The sequence below is a fragment of the Phycodurus eques genome, chromosome 13, assembly GCF_024500275.1.
Source record: "Phycodurus eques isolate BA_2022a chromosome 13, UOR_Pequ_1.1, whole genome shotgun sequence".
NCBI lineage: Eukaryota > Metazoa > Chordata > Actinopteri > Syngnathiformes > Syngnathidae > Phycodurus > Phycodurus eques.
Genome location: NC_084537.1, coordinates 5,778,373 through 5,802,574, shown reverse-complemented (window position 1 = coordinate 5,802,574; position 24,202 = coordinate 5,778,373). Strand labels below are relative to the sequence as shown.

General features: G+C 41.5%; 1 protein-coding gene across 4 annotated transcripts in view; it reads right to left on the bottom strand.

Annotated features, from left to right (window-relative positions):
• Positions 1–24,202, bottom strand: part of LOC133411656 (uncharacterized) — a 181,242-nt gene that overhangs the window by 31,901 nt on the left and 125,139 nt on the right. For all 4 annotated transcript variants that reach the window (XM_061694256.1, XM_061694260.1, XM_061694257.1 and 1 more), the window contains one exon: positions 8,631–8,812. In XM_061694256.1, coding sequence (XP_061550240.1) covers positions 8,631–8,812 — 182 coding nt within the window. The remainder of the gene's footprint in view (positions 1–8,630; positions 8,813–24,202) is intronic.

Genomic DNA, 24,202 nt, shown 5'->3' with positions numbered 1-24,202 from the left:
CTTCCACTTATACTTTGGCCTTGTTTATGCGTTCCATCAAAACTCAATTAGGTGCAATATGTACATCATTTTTAGTAAATGAATGGGGTGCAGGCATGCTCCCTGATTAAAGAGAAAAGCAGATGAATTCAGAAAAGAAATTAGACGAATCTAGAAATAAGGAATGAATTAGAAATGTCTGGTTTATTTGTGGCGGCACGGTGGGCGACTGGTTAGAGCGTCAGCCTCACAGTTCTGAGGACCCAGCCTGTGTGGAGTTTGCATGTTCTCCCCGTGCCTGCGTGGGTTTTCTCCGGGCACTCCGGTTGCCTCCCACATCTCAAAAACATGCATTAATTGAAGACTCTAAATTGCCCGTAGGTGTGACTGTGCGTGCGAATGGTTGTTTGTTTGTATGTGCCCTGCGATTGGCTGGCAACCAGTTCAGGGTGTACCCCGCCTCCTGCCCGATGATAGCTGGGATAGGCTCCAGCATGCCCGCGACCCTAGTGAGGAGAAGCGGCTCAGAAAATGGATGGATGGATGGTTTATTTGTCCTACACGGTGTGTGTGCGTGCGCGTGCGTGCGTGTATGTGTGAATGTGAATAAGGCTTAGTCACAGACAACCAATCCTCACTGTCTAACATGGCCTGTAGACACAAAACGCTGTGCGGCTGAGGCAGTGGAGCAAGGGAGCAAGGGAAGAAGGGGTAGGTAAGATTTCTCTGTGAGTTTGCATCTGCTGGCGTTTAAACTCGTGTGTCTCAAGCATTTGTGACGGCTGTGGGCACATCGGTCAAAGAGGGCAGAGTCACGAAATGCATAGAGACCATGGCCGATGATGGCAGGAGAGGGTGAGGAGGGCAATAGGAGGAGAGATACATGTTTTTTTGTTGCTGGATTTTTCTGTGGGACAGGAAGTAAATAAGCAGTGATAAGCAGCAGGCAGCTTTAGCCGGCAGCTAGATTTACAGGATTTTAATAACCTGCCTTCTTTTCCATGCCCCTCGCCTTTCCATGTCTTCACCATGCTGTCCTCCTCTGGCTGCCCGCATGCATCTCTCCCTCATTTTCATCTGCCTGCACTCTTATTTTACTCTTCCTCATTTTAACTCCTTCCATCAACTCCTCCTCTCTTAATCTGCTTTAACATCCAATCCAAGTCTCTCAACCACCTGCCATCTGCTATCGTCGTACTGACGTATGACAAACAAATATCACGCAGCATCCTTCCATCCGTCCTTAAGCCCCCAATCTCACCTCATATCCTTCTCATAGTTTAAATAGAGAGAGCAGCAAGGTCAAGTGTGTCATATTATGTGACTGTGTACGTGTCTCCCTGTGGTTTATCAGTGCTTGTGTAGCTCGCCACTCTGTGTGTGTGCAATCTTCGATCGGCTGTTAAAGAGATTCAGCCCACAGCGGCGAGGTGACTCGCAGGGGTCAAGGCCAACTTTGTGGCAACACAAATTGTTCCGCTTGGAAGTCTTTTCTTCTCTGGAGGGTTGGAGGCACACAGCTCATCTAATTCTCCACCATACTTCAGCCTCCTGACTGCACAAATTGACTCGGACCGTACACCGCATCATTGGCATAACTTAAATAAACACAGACACATAATTAATATCTATACCGAGGACGTTATGTCTTCACTTTCTGTTTACATTTGTTTTTTGTTTTTTTAAACTGATGAGTAGCTATTCAGATTAGATGAGATGGGGAGAATCAACTTGCCGATGACATAAAAATAACAACAATAAAATTACTTCTCCCAAAATTCTTTTTTAAAACGGTAAAAATAAACTTATCTGATAAACTTGAAACTTGGAATGTGAATGCTATGCAGGGTCATAAACTGTATTGTCAAGTTTTATGTGCATTTGCATTTGGAATCATCCATCCAGTCATCCATTCATTGTATATAGTGCTTGTCCTCATTAGGGTCACAGGTGAGCTGGAGCCTATCCAGCTGACTTGGACTGTTTTAATTCCGTGTACATTTCCGGGACGGCGACTTCCGGTGTGTTTTCGTGTTGGAATAACCGATTGTGGTTGGAGTGTCTTTTGTCCGTTTCTGTGTTACGGATTTACAGGGGAATCCAAAATGATCCCAAACCTCAGAAGTCGCCCGCTTCACGCTGCTGCTGCTGCAGCCGATGTTTGCTTGAGTGCCCATTGTGTTTGGCTTCTGACCAACTTGCATTGGCTTCCAGTGCAATTGAGATGCGGTTTTAAGGTCCTGTTACTAAAAATAACAAAATATTAATTAAAATATTCCACGGGTTAGCGCACTCTTATCTCACGGCCTTAGTTGTTCCGTATGTTCCGTCCCGAAACCTATCCCGAAAGAGGTCCGCAGGCTCTCAAGCATTTTCTATTTGGGCTCCAGTACTCAGGAATGCCCTACCCGCAGATATAAGAGCTACTACCTCAGTTAGTTAGAGCTCTCAATGCAATGAGGCACATTCGGCCGCAATTGCGGTTTCTATAATCTATAGTTTTTTTTTTTCAAGTACAAGTACTACATTCAAGTACTAACCATGACCAACCCTGCTTAGCTTCTGAGATGGGACGAGATCTGGCAACATGTGGGGATTGGGCCGGCGCTACCGCAGTAGAAATGCTTAAATCTCGATTTAATACTTATTTCTACGCTTTGCCATTTTGTTAAAGTACATGTAGGCCTGTTTTACTGCCAATTGTCCTATCTCCTCCCACCTCGTCTCTTGCTCGGAGAGAGGGCTAGATGACGTTGAGGGTGCTGCGGTCCGGGTTCTGCACTGACCACCGAAGGAGTCTACCCTGCAGATACTTTTTCTCTTTAAATGGACTCTTATGCCATCTTAATGAACACTGTTACCGCACCAGGCTGTGTGATAAATGTTGTCCACTCAACATCAATTGCAACCTGGTCATCCTGGAAGTGAGAACGCCCCCCATCTGCAGTCCCTTCTCAAGGTTTCTTTTTTCCCCAAATGGGTTTTGAGTTTTTCCTTGCCCGATTGGGGGTTTAGATTAGGGGATGTCTTCAATCATTGCCAACTGTGGGCCTGTGAAGCCCTTAGAGACTATTTTGTGATTAAGCGTTATACAAATAAACTTGTCTTGACTTGAAAATACCCGAAAATGATTTTAGATCAGACTTTTGCCTTCATGGACTCATCATTACATCCATCTTCCATCCTTCCATCTATGGTTCCTCAGCTCTTGTACAAAAACATAATACAGTACAGGGATTTCAATTGTCCATTCTTTTGACTCTGGTGCCGAGCAGCATATCTTTAAATTCAATACTTCTTCCACCTTGCTTTGGAAGTATCTATTCACAGGGAGCCTTTGATTTTTTCGAATATTTCACCATTGACTTTGTTTAATCTAGGTTCCTTGCTCACCAGTTGCTTTTGGGGTAACTTTTTTTTTTTTTTTACTATTTGCAATCTTTATCGGTTCGTATGAAATGTCGAACTATGAATGTACTGTTACAGACATTCAACCGCTCTTTTGTCGCTTGCTGCTGTCAAACCTACCTCGTTGTGAGGGTAATTTTTGTCCGCAAGAACATTTCTATCAGCCTGTGGTAATTCCTCTTCGCTCGTAAGTCATTTGGCCATGTTTATGTGCACCTTTTGCCTTCTGCCTTACCACATCTCTCTGTAGTTTTATCTAACTCATACCTGCTTGTTACGCCACTCCGTCCTGTCACTGCTTCACCAGAACTCATTTTAGCTCCCCTCCCTCAGCCCTCTCATGTTCTCTACTTTTATTCATCCCTTTACTTTCTCATCAGTTTCTGAGCCTAACTTTCAATTCTTTCTTCCAGCATATCTTACTGTATCCGCCCTCTCCCTAACGCTCTGCTTCACTTCAAAGGAGATTTGTGGAAAACAATCCTGTTCTGCAAAACTACCTCTGAATTTGGATTGTTTTTCATGAATCCTACTGAACTGAGCCGAGCCATATTAAAAGAATATCACATGGACTTACAACCCCAATCCCAATGAAGTTGGAACATTGTGTTAAACATAAATAAAAACAGAATACAATGATTTGCAAATCATGTTCAACCTATATTTAATTGAATACACTACAAAGACAAGATATTTAATGTTCAAAGTGATAAACTTTATTGTTTTTAGCAAATAATCATTAATTTAGAATTTTATAGCTGCAATATGTTCCAAAAAAGCTGGGACAGGTGGAAAAAAAGACTGAGAACGTTGAGGAATGCTCATCAAATACCTGTTTGGAACATCCCACGGGTTAACAGGATAATTGGCAACAGGTGGGTGCCATGATTGGGTATAAAAGGAGCTTCCCTGAATTGCTCAGTCATTCACAAGCAAAGATGGGGCGAGGTTCATCTCTTTGTGAACAAGTACGTGAGAAAATAGTCGAACAGTTTAAGGACAATGTTCCTCAACGTACAATTGCAAGGAATTTAAGGATAATCTACGGTCCATATCATCATCAAAATGTTCAGAGAATCTGGAGAAATCACTGCATGTAAGCGGCAAGGCCGGAAACCAACATTGGAATGCCCGTGACCTTCTATCCCTCAGGCGGCACTGCATCAAAAATATATCACCACATGGGCTCAGCAACACTTCAGAAAACCAATATCAGTAAATCAGAAAACCAATGTCAGTAAATACAGTTCGGCGCTACATCCGTAAGTGCAACTTGAAACTCTACTATGCAAAGCAAAAGCTATTTATCAACAACACCGAGAAACGCCGCCGGCTTCTCTGGGTCCGAGCTCATCCAAGATGGACTGATGCAAAGTGAAAAAGTGTTCTGTGGTCCGACGAGTCCACATTTCAAATTGTTTTTGGAAATTGTGGACGTCGTGTCCTCCGGGCCAAAGAGGACAAGAACCATCCGGACTGTTATGGACGCAAAGCTCAAAAGCTAGCATCTCTGATGGTATGGTGCTGTGTTGGAGCCTATGGTATGGGTAACTTACACATCTGTGAAGGCACCACTAATGCTGAAAGGTACATACAGGTTTTGGAGAAACATATGCTGCCATCCAAGCAACGTCTTTTTCATGGACACCCCTGCTTATTTCAGCAAGACAATGCCAAACCACATTCTGCACGTGTTACAACAGCGTGGCTTCGTAGTAAAAGAGTGCGGGTAACAGACTGGCCTGCCTGCAGTCCAGACCTGTCTCCCATTGAAAATGTGTGGCGCATTATGAAGCGTAAAATACGGCAACGGAGACCCCGGACTGTTGAACAGCTGAAGCTGTACATCAAGCAAGGATAGGAAATAATTCCACCTACAAAGCTTCAACAATTAGTGTCCTCAGTTCCCAAATGTTTATTGAATGTTGTTAAAAGAAAAGGTGGTAAACCCTGTCTGAGCTTTTTGGGAACGTGTTGCAGCCATAAAATTCTAAGTTAATGGTTATTTGCTAAAAACAATCAAGTTAATCAGTTTGAACATTAAATATCTTGTCTTTGTAGTGTATTCAATTACATATAGGTTGAACATGATTTGCAAGTTATTATATTCTGTTTTTATTTATGTTTAACACAATGTTCCAACTTCATTAGAATTGGGGTTGTAATATTATGGATGCACTTTCTATATATATTCAAATAACTTAAAATTTCTTGTGTTTGTAAAAACGTATCTCATTGAAATCTCAATAAAAAGACATATATTGACAAATAGCCTCACGCCCAAAAAATTGGGCGTGAGGCTATTTGTCAATATATGTCAAAAAATTGGGCGTGAGGCTTGGTGGTCCGGTCCCTTTGCCCCTTCCCTTAGGGATTGATTGTGGCGCTTCGGTTGGGCTGGGGGACCGCCCTAGGGACCTTGGGATTGGGTGGCGTCAACCTGACTGGTTCCCCCACAGGATGGGCTCGCTGGCTTTCCCCCTCCTTGAGGGTGGACCACCTTTCCTTGGTGTACCGGCACAGCAACTCTGTACACCAGTTAACTAACGTGCATGTGATATGGTGTTTATTCACTAATTAGTTCCATAGACACGGTATAGGCTTGAATTGCTTGTCCTGGGACAACTAACAACAACACAGGTTGCAGTAAAATATCAACTCACAGGTTCTTACAGGTGATTAGACACTATAAAAGCCTTCCACTACACCACTCATCATCAGCAATGTCTTCCTCATCTCCCACATCCTGTCCTTCCAGGCCCTTTTCTGTCCAGGTGCCCTCCGTCCACAAATAAGAACGCTTGTAGTCAAATCTCTAGATTGTCTAACTATTGTTCTGCTGTGGTTCACACCAGGGGTGGAAACAAGTAATTGCTTTCCAAGTCACAAGTAAGTCTCCAGTCTTTGCCCTCAAGTCCGAGTCAAGTCTCAAGTCGAGACATGCAAGTCCAGAGTCAAGTCACAAGTCCTACACCTTTTGAGTTTTGATTCCTTTCGAGTCATTTGCATCCATCCTTCACCATTCAGTTCATATGATACATGTACTGATGATGGCCTAACAATCTGTCCAGAGACGGATGTGTAGTATGTATTTAAATAAGCCCTAATGGTAATGAGCAGGTGTCTACACTCATCACACCACTGTGTCTACACATCTTCATGAGGATGTGATTATAGGGGGTTGACAGGCCATCTTTGCGAATGACTGTTCAAAATTGTCATAATCTAGCATTCAACTTTAGGGGAAATATGAAATGGCTGATTTTCATTTTTCGTTCTGCATATATAATTGCTCCAAATGGAAACTCCGGCTGAAAGGCAGCTGTAACTTGTCATAACATATTTCTACCCTATTTGGAATTATTTTGTCTCAATAGTTATGACTTATTACTGTATCTGGCATGAAATGGCCTACAGTATTGAGAATTTTACAAAAATTGCTTTGTAGCCACACTGCTATAGTGTATATTTATTCATTCAGATTCTTACAACTTTGTGTGAGGTGGAAACAATTTACAGTGCGTACGAAAAGTGTTCAGACCCCCTTAAACTTTTCACTCTTTGTTATATTTGTTGAAATCATTTAAGTTATTTTTTCCCCTCAATGTACACACATCACCCCATATTGACAGAAAAAAAACATAATTGTTGAAATTTATGCTGATTTATTAAAAAAGAAAAACTGATATATCACAAAGCCATAAGTATTCAGACCCTTTGCTGTGACACTCATATATTGAACTCGGGTGCTGTCCATTTCTTCCCATCATCCTTAAAATGGTTCTACACCTTCATTGGAGTCCGGCTCTGTTTGATTATACTGATTGGACTTTGAGTAGAAAAGCCACACACGTGTCTATATAAGACCTTACAGCTCACAGTGCATGTCTGAGCAAATGAGAATCATGATGTCAAAGGAACTGCCTGAAGAGCTCAGAGACAGAATTGTGGTAAGGCACAGATCTTGCCAAGATTACAAAACAGATTCTGCTGCACTTAAGGTTCCTAAGAGCACAGTAGCCTCCATAATCCTGAAATGGAAGATTTGGCACGACAAGACGACGACAAGAACCCTTCCTAGAACTGGCCGTCCGGCCAAACTGAGCAATTGCGGGAGAAGAGCCTTGGTGAGAGAGGTAAAGAAGAACCTAAAGATCACTTTGGCTGAGCTCCAGAGATGCAGTCGGGAAATGGGAGAAAGTTATAGAAAGTCAACCATCACTGCAGCCCTCCACCAGTCGGGGTTTATGGCAGAGTGGCCCGACGGAAGCCTCTCCTCAGTGCAAGACATATGAACACCTGAAGGACTCCAAGATGGTGAGAAATAAGATTCTCTGGTCTGATGAGACCAAGATAGAAATTGTTGGCCTTTATTCTAAGTGGCATGTGTGGAGAAAACCAGGCACTGCTCATCACCTGTCCAATACAGTCCCAACAGTGAAGCATAGTGGAGGCAGCATCATGCTGTGGGGGTGTTTTTCAGCTGCAGGGACAGGACGACTGGTTGCAATCGAAGGAAAGATGAATGCGGCCGAGTACAGAGACATCCTGGACAAAAACCTTCTCCAGAGTGCTCAGAACCTCAGACTGGGCCAAAGGTTCACCTTCCAAAAAGACAATGACCCTAAGCACACATCACCACAGCTGATGCACTTTTCAGCTGTTTATTGAAAGCCAGGAGAGCAGTAAAACACAGAAAAAGCAATAAGCTCAATCACACAGGAGCTGCTGTCGGCCACAGCACATGCCCAGAAACTCACACGCAGACTCGCCGATGTATTTTCATGTATGTACGGACACACTACAAAACATAGGCTACTGTATTTTCTGTACATTTTATATTTGCAATTAGTTGTTTTTTTTGTTCAAATACAGTTCATGTACAATGTGTTTAAAAAGTAGGTTTTAATATGCTTAAGAAAAGTTGTAATATGTTTAAATGTGTATGGGACTTAAAACTATTAGAACATGTTTTGTTTTAATATTGTCTCTATATCAGAGATTTTCACCTATTGCGGAAAGGTTTGGAACAAAACATGTTCACTCTCATGTCCACAACATACTGTAGTAGCAGGTTTCAGACATTATTATGATCTCGCTATATGAAGAGTTTTGACCATAAAAACCACCTTAATTTCTATTTAGCAGAGGAATTAGAGACTGGAATGAAACAGGTATATACAGTACGACAAAAATCCTTATGGACACTTCTTTAAATGTATAGCCTGTCAACCTTGCCTCACCTTGTTTAGTATGATGACGGCTTCTTGGTCTACTCCTGTGATGTTGAACGTATCGCCAGTCTCCCCCTCAAAGATCGTATAGTCCAACTTGGCGTTGTCACCGAGATCAGCGTCGCTTGCTGAGATACGTCCTATTTCAGCACCTGGGATGGCCAGCTCGGATACCGAGAAGGACCACATACCTGAGGCAGATGTGAATAAAGGAATATAATTAGGGAAGGTGTGCCTTAACAATGTCATTAGTCCGACACTTGTGAGTTAAACATCTAATTTTTCTTTAGTGTGTTTCAAAAAGGGTGCTTCGCACCTGCTGAGAGCCAATAATGTTCTATTTTAGATAATGCAGCATTTGATTTTTCATACTTGAGAGGATTAGAGAGGGATAAAAGGTAACGAGCCTCATCTTTCAACACTCCAAACCGATATGCTAATAAAAAAGTAATTTATGCCAAACTAATTGGCTGTAATGTAATCAATACAAAACAAAAAATCAAGACTTAACTTTACTTACGGGGCACTTATTTAATAAATAAAATGTGCTTTTCTAATAAAATATATACTTTGTCGGTGACCGCAACACACTCTGCGTATTTAGACTGCAACGTCATAGTCCTAACATTGGCCGTCTGCTGTTCCACCAGCGGCCTGTTGGTATTCAAAATGTGGTCAGATTCCCCAAAGGCTGGAGAGAAGGAGTCTTACGGTCCCTTCACATTGGCATACAAGAGGTCCAGAGTTTTATTCTTTCTCAGTGCACTCTAAATGTTGCGTGGAGTAGACAGTCTCCCCTGGTTAGTATGAGGTTGCCAGGATGCTGAAATTGCAATCTTGAGATCACAGCATGCATGGCGTGACTCGCTCGCTGTAGTTCCTTGCAAGCTGGTGGTTGAACGTAAACAAACTGCAGTATTCTAACAGCCGTCAATTGGCGAGTCACCTCATATTCCCCATAATAATCCAATAATAATCAATGACATGCTATTATTAAAACAGTAAACAAACAACCTGCAGTACTTGAAAAGTCAAATGCCTACATCTTTGCAAATTATATACATATTTTGTTGCATTAACAAAAGTATACGGTTTTGACTGCCGAACTCAAACCGTCCTTTTAAAAAACAAACATTCTCCCTTTCAATCATTATCCATCCACCCATTTTCTGTAACGCTTATCCTCAGAAGGGTCGCAGGCGTGCTGGAGCCTATGCCAGCTGTCTTCGGGCGAGAGGCGGGGTACACCCTGAACTGGTCGCCAGCCAATCGCAGGGCATATAGAAACAAACAGCCATTCGCACTCACATTCACACCTACGGGCAATTTAGAGTCTTCAATAAACCTACCACGCATGTTTTTGGGGATGTGGGAGGAAACCGGAGTACCCGGAGAAAACCCACACAGGCACGGGGAGAACATGCAAACTCCACACAGGTGGTGAACCCCGGTCCTTAGAACTGTGAGGCAGATATGCTAACCAGTCGTTTCAATCCTTATTTATCTTTCATTATTGAACTTTATTCTTTTTTATCTTGGGAAGGGAAACTAGCAAAGTAAGAATTTCATTGCTCAGTGCTACCATTGTGTTTTTACTGTGCATATGAATGCGTTTTACTGTGCATCTTGAATCTTGAATCTAAATCATTTTGGTGCCTGGCAGGTTACACAAGCACTCCACATACTGTGCACCTCCCTGAGTGTTAACACAACCCAAGAGGTCTCTAGTCCACCATAATAGATCAATGTTAAAAACACAATTCTCTCGAACAAAAACAAAAAACAGTGTACGGTACCAAAAGCTTTGAAGTTATTTTGATGTAATACAGAGGCTAAATACATTATGATTATTTGTTTTCTTCGTATATTAAAGGGAGATGCTGCTCATTTCCCAGATAATTCACTCTGATAAAAGTAGGTAGTATTAGATTCTGTACCAGGCTCACATAAAATTTATGTTTTGAACACGTATAAAGCTAAACAAACAAATGCACCTGTCCCTGACGGCACGCTCTTAAGGGGAAATAAAGTATCTATCACTATAGCTGTGCTTAGAAAAAAAAGTAATGTGCTCAAAATCCTTTTATTAGCTTTTATTTCCATAAATGCAAATGCATTGGGAACACTACACTTTCTATTCCAAATCAAAACATGAAGAAAATGTTACAAATGTCCTTTACAGAATATGAAGAAAAGTGAATGTTAGGCTGTTAAAAAAATAACACGATTTGCAGTTTCCTTTACAATCTGAAACATGAACTGTATCGACTGTAAAGGAAATTATTTGACTTTCCTTTTCCCTAATATCATATGTAGCGTTTATTGGGGGACATCAAATTGTGTGTAATTTAGAAGAAAACGATAAATTGGAAGCGGCGCATGCGTCACTTCCGGGGTATTGTAATTTTAAATTACAGCGTTATAAATCAAGATCTTTGATTGATATGAGGGGCACCACGTCATATTTTTACAAGTTTAACTTGAGGCGAAATGACGACAAACCTTTATAATCAGTCTCTTTTCGGAAGGTGGCTACATTTTAGGAACTTTGAGTTCTCGACTTTCTAGAGGTTTTGTTCCGAACCCAAACACACATATAATCAATGCAAGTGGTGAGTTTTATAGAAAATGTCATAATAAAAAGGGTTTCTACAGGATAAAACAGACAAACACAAAACAAACGAGATATCCACGAACATTGGCGAAGGAAGGGATTTGTGGTGTGAGATGAGCAGAATGGGTGTGTAGTGAATGCATATAGCTGAGGACTCCTGGTCTCGGTAATATAAACCCAAATATGCACTAATCCGTACTTTTAGTAGACCGCAATGTTGGATTTACGTGTCTGGAACACGTTTGAGGCAGGCGAGTCAGGCTCCCGAGTGTTCGGCCGGCCCGGTCCACACCGGGAACAGGTGGATTCGACGGGAGGGAGGAATGGAAAAACAGGAGCAGCCGGAGGCCAACGAGTTCTCAGGCAGGACGTCTCTCGGGTGACGTTCGGATCGGGCGCGTTGCGTCCGCCTCCGTTCCCTCAGACTGAGTTCAGGCCCCCAAGGAGGGTGGCTCGGAGCGCTTGCAGGAAGCGGCAGCCAGGGATCGTCCGCTGTGGCCTTGCAACCTCGGGTGAGGTGGGCGTCCTGCCTGGCGCGGTCGTCGGCGAGTTGGTCGGAGTGACCAAAAAGGCTTTTGCACCAAGACTCCCAAAAAAAAAAACCTTCTCAACTTCTCCCAGCTCTGGCCATAAAAGGGGTCAAACAGGGGGGTCTTTTGGTGTTATTTTTCCATTCTAGGATTATTTTGTGGTTTAAAACCAGTGGAATAAAATATAATTATTGGATTTAAGATAACGAGACCATTTTCCCACCCTGCATTTTTTCACGCTCACTCTTTCATACCTCTAATGAATGTTTCAAATGTTATGTGGTGTGCAGAACATCACTATTTTCATGTGACATTTGTGGCGTGGGGTGAGGCATTCCATCTGGTTCAGTTAACAACAGATTTGACGTTAGCTATTCAAGTTTGCAGCAATACCATCACTAGTGGCGTTCATGTAAAGTTCTTAAAATATTGACTCCCAGTCGAGTCACAGACTGTCTTATGAACCCCTGTCTGTAGTGTCGTTCCGTCGCCGGTGGGTGTCTGTTCAAACTCCCAAGTCGCAGGTCTCAGCAGGGTGGAGGCGTCGCTGTGGGTCCAATCCTTCGACTGGTGGGGAGTTAATTAACTTGCCGTTAGGGGGCGAACCCAGCATCCGTGGGTCTCCCCTTTGAAGTCTCAGGCAGACGTGATTCGCTTAGCGTCGGCATGGCAAAGCAAATGTCTGTGTCTTGTTGAAGATAGTTTATTGTGTTAATCCGTTTAGAGTCTGCGTGTGATCTGGAGTTAACGTCTACCTCGGCGGGGAGTGGCGGAAGTGCGAGGCTGGGGTGCCGGGTGGCATCTTTGGCGTGGCATGTCCGCTACACATATAACCATTGTTACAAACGTCTTCACATCTTTGTTGCATGGAGACTTCAGAAATACAGTACCTGTTAACAGGTATACCTAAGGACATGTATTCCATTTTAGGATGATTTAACTATGGTATATTCCGCACTTTCTTTGCATTTCTTGGTTTTGTCACCCCTCAAGTTCTTTATTGGAGTAAGGACGGGTCTGCTCTTTGGCAAAATGCTTCAGCGTGTCACAGCAATGGACTTCGCCGGGGACTTCACACAGGCGTCTTCGAGAAGATGCAAAAAGAACAACAACTGTAAAATGTTGTCCATTTGTCTTGGGCTGGAATAAGAACGTAAAGGTGCCAGAAGTTGGTCAACCCCATGCAATGCAGATGTGAAGCAGTGGTTATTCTTGGCTTTCTGTAATTGAATAACTGTCTTCCTGTTTTGGTTTGGAATAAAATGGGCAGTGTACTGAAATAATGGCTATTATTCAATTATTTTGAACAGAACTGCTGTATATTCGGCTTGCAAACAGAAGACAGACAGGATCATTCAAACAGAGTTGTTCTATTTTTCCTTCTCAAACTGAGGAAATCAAATTGCTCTGTAAATGTGGGCGAGAACACCCATCTGGCAAACATACTGAGTTGACAGAATAAAAGATAGCCGCCACTTCAACAAGAACATATCTGGGCCAACAAACAGTCTGACGAGCTGTGTAAATTTGACTCCCCAGTGAGACAGATGCTTCACTTTGAGGCTCAGGATTTCACTTTATATATCAAACCAGAATGAATTATCATTTGTTGCGCTTAGTAGTCGTTTTTGTTATTGTTTTGTCTGTTGATGTTGAATCTGAAAAGCAAGCTTCCCAAATGTGAATGAGATTTAGTGGGTCCTTCTCAAGTTGAGTCAACTTGAATGAAAATTTAAATCAATACCAAGTGAATGCAAATATATCACTGATTGTTAAATAACCCTTTATAGGGCAAATGACCACATTGAATTACTTGTTTTCGAAGACACGCAGAACCATCCAGTTGCAAACAATTCAATGCCCGGAGAATGAAATGACTTGCATGAATGAGAGTATTCGTGGTCATATTGGTAAATATAAATTAGAGTTCAAATGGTTCGCTATAAGGTGAGCAGCCAAGGTGATTATAACAAGGAAAATGTATCACAAAAGTTGATGACTATACTGTAAATGACATAACAAAAAGAAAAGTGTTACTATTGGAATATCAATATTGGGCATGTAGTGGTTAAAGTTTTCTGTATTCAGTTGTCATATACGTTAAAAGTCATCATACTGAATTATGGAAGCTATAATACCAAATATGTCATGTTTTTATTAATGCACATCTAATATTTAAACAAGAATGTGACGGGGGGGGGGGGAAATCCATCACACAGTATGGAAGAAAAATCCTGAATATGCCTCAAGATATTTTTTCTATTCATGCTTGGCCCGGTATCAAGTTTCCTAAGACTCAGTAGTTATTTGGCCAACAGACAAACGCTATCAAAAACATAACCTGCTGAGCATAGGCAGAACTCGTTTTCAGGAAGCTGCAGTGTTGACATTCTTGTGTGTACCGAGCAGAGAGGCTGTTTTTTCTTTCCGCAGATATTAAAACAAGCAGTCAACGCAAGAAAGAGGAAGCTCATCTGTCAAATGAGCAATTTAATGGTGTATCGGATTGATTGAAGCAGAAAAAGGAAATGTTGCCTCTTAAATGTGAAATGGAAAAGAAAACAGCATCAAATACACTCATTTATATCCACCACATAAATTAATCGATTTGAGAATTAACGTGTTAATGTGGTTTGATTATTTTGATTGCTGCTTGATTGTCTGAGAGGGAATCTCAATGAAAACCAAATTTAGAGTCTTTATATTTTCCTTTGGCGGTTGGTTCCTGCTAACGAGCTTTGGGATTTTAGCCAGATGATTCTCAGTTTAGATTTAAACAAAAAAAACAAAAAAAAAACTGCACAAATTCCCCAGCAGCATTCAATTGGGAACTTTTTTCTTAGTTAAACACACTTAAGTATTCAAAGCTTTCCCAAAGCATTTCCCCTGCAAACATTTCAAACAGTCAATGTGACAATCGTGATTAGCTCATTGTAAGCCTCAAGGCTGATTAATGGATTGAAATAAAATGTAATCATTGAATACTGGCCCGTAGTTTCATTGTATGTGGTTGATAATGATGAAATGTTACGTTGGGGCTCATGTGTTCATAACACATATAAAATATGTACTTAAATACTTAAATATGATTTTAATACAAATTCAACCTGCTACCTATGTTAGTGTGTATTCGGCATAGTAACATGAAATAACTATGTGACAAAAACATGGAACACAGTAATAATTCGCTTCAAGGTATTTCTCAAGTACATCAGCAGGATGGATATTATCTAAGTAGAGTTGCTGAGTGGGAGGCAAAGGGGGCTTTTTATTACAAATTAGTGCTAATTTCTGTTTAACTGATAATACTCCTACTTTCTGTTTGTTTTGCACCTGCATAGTGGAATAAATTACTTATTTCTCCATGTGTCTAAACAGGTTGAATACTGGAAAATACACTCATGGCCCTAATTTGCCTTTTGAACAGGTGGAGTTGATCTTCTATGGTAGTACATAAATGTTCTTGCATTATATAGCTGGATTTAAATTTGCTGCAATTGTTTTGTTCATTTTGTTTCATGTGAGAAAGTGTTTATCGGAGTGAATATTTTCCTACACAGAGTGTACTTGACAAAAAGGGCAGTCAGTGCCAGTGAATCAGTGCAAAATGGCATTTTATGTGGCATGACTGCCACGCTTACCATCTGGAGATGACACAGCATCAGACGGCAGAAAGCAGACAACTCAGAATAACATGCCTTTTGTTAATGAGAAAGCAAATTAGGAGTTATTTACATGACTGAGACGGTGGATGCTGTTTAACTGTACAATTGTATATCTCTCAGATATACAGGGAGTGTGAAGAGCCTGCTGTCACAAAGACAAACACACTTGTCACTTACGGGGACCGCTGACAGAAAAGCTGGTAGTGTCAGTAAAAGAGACTAGATGTAGTCATTATCAGCTTTCTTCCCAAAGACGAAAGCCGTTTGCAACAGAAGTCACACATCATTTCCACTTGCGATAGACTAGAAGGGAAAGAGGCAGGCTACAGGAGGGTAAATAGTAATAAAAAAAAAACTGATTGGTAGCGAAGGAGCTCCATCCCATTCTGCACACAGAACAGCAGATAAAATGACACAGAAGAGTGTGACTGGGTTCAGTCCTCAGTTGTTGTTGCACAGGTAAAATGAGTGTAGAGGAAGCCACATTGGCATACAGATACAATTCCCAGTTTTACTCCCCATTGAGCGCACCCATAATTATACCAAGAAGGAAAGCTGTTAATGTCATCCCTCACTCTGTATTTTCACACAACTTTAGAAACAAGGCACCTCTTTGTCAGCTAGCCCATATCCACTCATTGCAGTTTCCTTTGAAGACAACATCCTGTAAGAGAAGGTAACGAATATATACTGGTGAGTATCAAACGCAGGCCCACGAGACCATATCAAACGTGGATTAGAGCTGGCCCACCAGTATATAGTGCATGCATCACTAAACTACACGTTTCAGAAAGCAAGCGCCCTCTCCTTTTCTGTCATGAGCAATTATGCTACCAGTCTCCTTGGGCAAATTTGTACCTCCCCATCCTAAAAATTGCCAAACAAAAGATTAGCTGTTCACAACAGATTTTAGATTTCAGAACTGCAGATGTTATCTATTTAAATAAAAAACAAATACCACTGACATGTCTTATATTGCACCTTTGATTTCTCATGTGGTTGTAATATTGAAGTTTGCTTATTCCAGATTCAGTTAATTATTATTATTTTTTTTTTCATACGATAAGGTTTAACATTACATATCTGGAGAGAAGGGAAAACATGCACAATCGCAGTCAATTTCCACTATATATTGAGTTTGCCCATGACATTTTTAATTTTGGTCCACTGTGAATTTGAATTTGACACCCCTGGAATACGAGATGGATTTCTTTTGTATGAGTGAATAAAATGGCCAGCCAATCACAGTGCAGCAGCACATGTCCTGGAGCCAGTAATAATGGAGCAGGGCGTGTCCTGCCTCGAAATTATGTGGGAATCCTACATCAAGGGGCTGTGACAATTCGGGGGGGTGCCCGGCTGTCCGACACGACACACAACCACGCCACCCCCTGCCATATAAATAATATAATAATCAGCAAATAATTTCATCAAGTACATATGTACACATACATGTGTGTACCCCCCACCCCATACTAAGTCTAAGCGGAGATTTTACTTTTAAAAACTTTTCATTACCAAAAGCATTGTTGTGTGAAAGAACACCAAAAATAACACTCTTTTGATCCATCAGTTAAAAACGGCCCCTTAGATGGGAAAGAAGAAGAATTAAGAGTTTGCTGGTGATGGTTGGGCCTGTTCAAGTTATTTAAAAAGGAGATATAAATACACATGAAGTAGTTTGAAAATTCTGCATTCTTTTATGGTGATTGTCCAGGAGGAAGCATAAAGGAGAAGGGCAATAAGACGGAAGGGAGGATTATGGCTGGTAAGAGGGTGGGAGTGGCTCTGATTGAGGCATCAGAGTGGGGTGTTGGGTGGGTGGTCAAATGAGAGATCACGACTAGATTCTCTGCCCAGACATGATTTCATTTCTGCATGTGGAGAGTTTGGGTAAGAGATTGACTTCTATCTTAATACTATTACGTTTAATAATGAAAAAGAGTCATTTTCCAAGCGAAGTAATATAAAACATGGCCTGTTGCTATTTATCTTGCATTGTGCTGAAAAGTATGCCATTAGCCATTACCGAGCTATTTTTTTGGTGTCAATTGCGGTAGGATCAAAAGTAAAGTAGGCTTCTGTACCCATTAGTCAGAGAATGCTTGTATTTGCATGCTGCAGTGTATACCCACTTAATCTAGCCCCATCTTATATCGAATATAGTGATCCTAATGAAGCTGAGAGCCTTTTGAATATTTACCTTCAGTAGAAAGCTTCAGGTTCTTGGTGACAACAAAACAAGATGCATTACAAAGAACGCGATCCATTATATTTCCTTTTTAAAGGTCAGGGGACAAAGATGTTATGGCGTCAGTTAAAATTCATATTTGCATTGTTTATATGTTATGTAATACATGCACGTCACTTCCAGAAAGTTGTCAACTATAGTTTAGCTAAAAATTAGGTTTTATTACGCATATTGAGCACTCACCGAACATACCCGAAGCTCAAGGCACCCGGGTGTGGTTACTCTATCCACCGCAATGGCTACCGGAACTGACGTGACAATTGCCAAACACCGTGTGCTGCACTCCATACGCAATGGCGAGCAACGTGTTGGGATATGTGGAGGACGAGGATTTCGACATACAGGAGCACCTAACTGAAATTGGCATTGCAGAACCATACATTTTTGAGCCGATCAGGAGGTCGGAACCTGATGGTGACGACGACGAGCAGCCAAGTAGCAGCTGTACAACACAAAAAGAGAATGGCTACCACTGGCTCCATGTGACGGTATGTCAAAAGCATGTCTATTTATACAGTCATGGCTAGAAATATTGGCACCCCTGGGCTGCCAATATTTTTTAACACGACTATACGTATTATATATTCCTATATGTTTCAGTGACACGGCACAAGCTTTTACATAGTATGCAGTATTCCTATATAATGTGTGCCCCTCGCTCGAGTAGCATTATAACACGCCGCACAGAGAGTCTTTGCCGTGTGTCTGTTGGCTTGTCATATAGGCAAAAGTACAGACGACGGTACTGAAAACTACTGCATGGGTGTTTTTTTTCCAGACTGCCCAGTCCATAGTAACCATAATAGAGTCGCAGGTATATACGTTTTACAAAGAAATCCTCACCTCTTGTGTGCGATGCTTCGCCGCTGTACCGTGGCGATTGCGAGATTTTGTTCTCTTGCTGGAGGTTGAGGTCCCGATGGCCGTAGGAAAAATAGTTGGCACCGCAGCTGGTTTCCGCCTCTACCTCTGTATCCAATGCTTTCTGCTAAGTCTTTCTCAAAACACGCCGGTTCCAAGTGATCAGCACAGTTTGGAATGCTTGCTAGGCACCCACAGCTGATCACGTTTCTTCCCCTGTTGACTTTCCCTATCCACTGGTCACGTATTCCTTTTTCACTTGGAAAGCCAAAGAAACTCTTGCCACTGCCTGAACCATTTGTACAATCAAATCCCACACAATAAACCATCGTGACATCGCTAAATCATACGACAACAAATATACAAGGACGGGAACAACAGCATGGAACAATAGCACACAACGCCGAATGAACAGGGTGTTTGGCTCGCGTGACGTCACAGCGGCGGATAGAGCCGGAGACCGGAAGATGCGAAAACAAGAAGGTGCAGTCAGAATCGTATTTATCAATTTAACTGCTGTATATCTGCTATGTAATCACTTCGAAATGGCAGATGTGGTTTGGCAAGGGGTTCTAGAGTTATCAAGAAAATGTTTAACATTGCCCTCTGACCTTTGAAGTTTCAGACATCTGGACCCATCACCATCATAATTAAGATGTTTAGGGTACATCAAACTTGCCAGACAGCATGTGGCTGTATGGACATCTCAGGCCCAAAATGAAGGTAATCACAATTGCAATAGTGCAGAACACTTTTATTTATTCATTTTTTAAATGTTTGAATAGTTTAACCCATTAGATCATTGTCTTCTTAATATTGTAGTTTTATTTATAGACTGTCGACGTTTTTTTTTTTTTTTTTTTTTGCGTCCATTAAAAATTTTTTTTTGATCCAATGTGAAAAGACACATGATAAGCTAACTCATTAAAGGAATATTTATATATAAAAAATATATAAATATATATATTTTCATTTTTGACAAAAAATCTTTGACATAGACTGGAAATGGATTCTGGATTACTGAGACTTGTGCACAGTGACTGCAGTAAACCTGACGAAACGAAAGTGAACTTTGACAAATAGACTTAACTTGGACATACAAAGACTGAAGAACATTTGGGTTTCTCAATAAATTTAATTTAATTTTAATTACTGTCTTGTAATAGGCCCACGTTTAAGCAAGTTGTGCGGTAGGCAGTTGGCGAAGATAGGTAGGCATTGTAAACATTTTGAATTTTTTCCATTATTGTAAGCTGTATAGTATGTCTTTTCAAGTTAAAATTCTTGTTGCTTATTATGTGCATGCCAGTTATTGGCACAATTACCAATTTATTCCATCAAGAGACAAGCCTGCAGAACTCGCATCATATAGAACATCAATTGAGTATAAGATAGAGAGAGGTTGCAATATTAAAAGTGATTCACTTATTTTCAGTTGTGTATGACTGTAAAGAATGTCCTGCAATTGGCTGGCGACCGGTTCAGGGTGTACCCCGTCTCTCGCCCGAAGATAGCTGGGATAGGCTCCCGCACGCCCGCGACCCGCGTGAGCAGAAGTGGCTCAGAAAATGAATGGATGGATGGATGGATGGAAAGGATGTTAAGACATTATCCATACAGTGAATGCGTTTTGTATTGTATTGTGATGGTATTATTTCCTTTTCCATTACTTTCGATGGGGAAAAAAAACAAAATCCTCCAAAAAAAAAAAAAAGAGGTTAACCTGCTTCTAGGAATGGATTGTGCTCAAACTTCAAGGTTCCCCTGTTGTTATTGATTGTGTTAGAATGTCAACAACCGACCAACTGTGGGTGACAAAATGACGGATGATGTAAAATGTCTTTATATGTCTGAATCACTTTTCTTCGTCACATCGCCATCCTTCACCTGCAATGATGAATGGTCGGCTGGATGGCTAAAAGGCTTTTAAAAAAGCTGACTGGCTCAGGAGGGCCTTGATGCTAAATGACAAAGTGGCAGGATGGCTGACTGAATGAGTGACTGATGTGACCGGGAAAGGAGAAAGAACCGTCCGTCTGTAACAGGCTTAAACCATTTCGACTCTCTGCCTCCACCTGAGAGAAGCTGCAAGAGAAGTACGCAAGAGAGAGCGATACACGGCGATAGCTGAAAGGAAGAAAATTCAACACCGGGCTGTGACTGAGACGGCAAGAATGACAGAAAGGAAGACAGAGCGATATAACTATGTTTGTAGTAGTGATTATGTCACCTATTAAAGCAGAAAGCATTGAACTTGATATTAAATATTAATACATATCAGGAAATCCATATACTATAGAGGAAATGAAAGGATTAAAAGCATGCTGGTATGAGCAAAATCCGTTTTAATTAGTTTTTCGTTTTCATTTTCTCAATCGCTTCATTTAGCTCTGAAAAAGTGAAACATAATTATGGTATTATAATTATTGGAAATGATTGGTTATTACCTAATTGTTTGGGTTATCGACATAATTATCATTACTCTTTACAAATACAACCAAGCAACAGAACTAGAAGAAATTTGTCAACTCTTTTAAGGAAAACAGAACTCCATTTCCTCCCATAGTACAGCGCAGAAAAAGCAAATGCAGAGGTCGGCTTCAATTAACATAAGGTGGCGTCTTACTGGAAGGCAGCTGGGAGACTACACCTGATTTGAGCAGATTAGGCGGGGCAGGATTCCTCTTGAGACAAAACAATACATTTATAATGACAATGTTGCTGTCTCAAGGCACCAAAATCAAATTATTCTACCCAAAGATTAAATTAAGATGGCATACATTGGAAACTGTTCAGTGCTGAGACGCAATTATTGAAGAAAAAATAAATAATAATAATAATAACATAAATGCTTTTAGAATGTACACATTGCAATTACTGCCACTTTGCCCAAATCAGAGCAGCTGCTGCTAAGAGTTGATGTGATAAATACATGTTTTCTTTGAATTTATGGAGACAAATGTTTCCCATGTTAAATTATTTAGTGAAAGTACTTTCCTAACAATCGAGACTTTGCTATTTGGTGTGTTTGATCTAAAAAATTGCCTTCTTTTTTTTTTGAAGAAGAAGAAGAAGAAAAGTGAGCCTGCTGAGAAATGAAGTCTCTGATTACCAGTTTATAACATGTTATATCATGCAGAAGACTTGGCACAATTGTGTACAGGTGCAGTGACAGTTTTCAGAGAGACAAAGTACAACTACATGCATACATGGCTGTCTCCTCACCCTCTTTCTTCTTCTCATTGTTGAATCCAGGATTAGTTAGGAACAGTCGCAGCATTCTATTTACTCCTCTGAACCACAATCTGAGGTCATATTCAGAACAGGCCTTCTTTCCTTCAGCTTGAAATTTCCAATCCAAAACATGAGAATGTACTACATAGTAGTCACTCCTACTTAGTCAAAGTAAACAGCTGGAAGCCCCTGACTACTGCAAGGCCCCGCTGGGTCCGGCCTGTCATCACATCCACGAACCCCTCAAAGTTCAATTTGCAGCAATTAATTGAATAATCATATGTTTACGCAGTTGAGGTGGATTTATGATTTATGAGAAAAGAGCCTTGCCAGCTTTTATGTTTAAGGGATGAGGACACAGAACGGAGATGATTCGTTTTGCACCCCTGGAGCAGTGCAGTTTACCCAGTGCTGTTTGTCTGACAGACCTTGTCATGGTTGGAACCACTTAGCATATCTCAAGGGTGGAGACATGGTTTCCCATTTGGATGGGCTTGGGTGAAAGGTCAATTGTGCGGGTAAAAGGTGGTTAGAGGAGCCGTCTGTGAGGATGTTCATCTGCCATACTGTGGTGAGGTGCAAACTTATTGGGGGTAGACATTATTTAGAACAACCAAATATAACAAAGAAAAAACACACTTCCAGCTCTTAACGCAATGCTTTACAGTCGTTTGCCACATTCTTTCTTTTTTCAAGTGAAAAGATATCTTATTTAGAAAATAGAGGTCATTTGAACTCTTTGGCCAGGGTATGAATAATGTTGGACTTCGGGGCCTATCTCACTGTCCTGGAGAGTAGTTGGCGACCTGATGGTGACCTGATAGCGACATCGAGGGGACGTCTCCTGGAAACTACCCGGGTCGCCAAACGTTCACTTTTTTTCAGAGACCTTTAAGAGACTGTTTCAAGTCTCGACTGGAGCGACGTCTCCGCTACTCTGCGGCGATATCTCCGCAACATTTCAGCAGCGTCTCTGCGGGGTCGTGACGACTTCTGGGCGAATTGGTCACTGTGAGACGTCACCCTGGAGAGAGCGCAAGCAATATTTGGTCTCCTGAGTTAGCCTGAGTCGCCACTTCGCCGCCACTGAGATAGGCCCTTTAATTGTACGGTAGTTGAAGTTCTGGTAATCATTTTCAATCTTGGCTGTTGAAGAGTCAGTCGCACGTAGTTTCTCGCTGCGCCACTGCATATGGGAATTATCCAATTTCAGCCAATTCTAAACTACTGACAGTAGTTTAGAATTGTACAGTAAATGAAAGCAAATACACAGGGATAAAAGTCTCCCAAACACATAATGATGTGATACATCTTGCAATGAACCAGCATACCCTGTTGGGATGTGCCGCTCTCAGTCCAGCAAGTCTAGACAGAGGGAAGAGAGTGCAAGGAAGGGAAGGAAGAAGAGTAGTAAGCAGACTGAGGATGAAAGGCAACTTTGCTGGACAAGAAACAGAAGAAGTGAGTGTTCAATGACCGCTGAGCGAGTGGTGCTGTGTATGTGTTTAACAGGCAGAAAGTGAGGATGGACTGGTGGAAAGGAGAGGGAAAGGGGAACCTTCCTATTAACATGGAAGTCACTTCCTCTTCCGCTCTCTGATGGCTCGGCCAAATAGAGAATGGCTTTAGCTCCTATTATTCTGCATGAGGGGGCACACTGCCAGGTCAGATGAAGTAAGCCAAAACATCTAAAATTGTTGAGACAGTCTCTTCGCACCCTGTCTCCGTCATGTGTGTTCTCTGAGAGCAAAGGCCAGGCCTGCTGCTGTAAAATAGATGTGATGTATTCACTTAATTTCTAAGTGAGCTAATACAGTATACTGGAAGAGAATTGGCCCCGTTTGTCGGGTTTAATGAAGGTTTACATTTTCCAGGTTTTCCACAGTTGTGGCAAGTAAAGAAGCATGGGATCTGGGAAAAGTGTGGAGAATTTAAGACCCTTTTGGGTTTTATAAAGCTGGACTACCTTGATTGTAGGTCGATTGGAAACAATTTGTTGTATGTGGCGATTACTGCACGATGAATTTTCCCCTCACAGGCTCTATTGGATTGAGGAAGAAAATCCCATTGAAGAGAAACGCAGTTGCCGATTTAGTGCAGCTCTAACCACACTGCATGTGGATGTGAGCAGAGGAAACAGAGGGAGATGGAGGAAGAGAGAGAGGGGGTCATGAACAAAAAGTCACAACCCATGAGAACAACTGACCTGCTACTTAAATGCCCATGCACTTAAAGGACACACACACAATGCAGTTAAGTGGGCTGCAGCAGCACTCCCACCAAGCCGGAGTGAGGCCATAGAGGAATTTATCCAAGCGGCCATTTGTAATGTGCTACCATTGACTCCAGGGCAAAGGCTTTGCAATGGAAGGCCCAACTGTGCGTTATGATATAAGGGAGCAATCTCTGTCTGGAAAGGCTTTTCT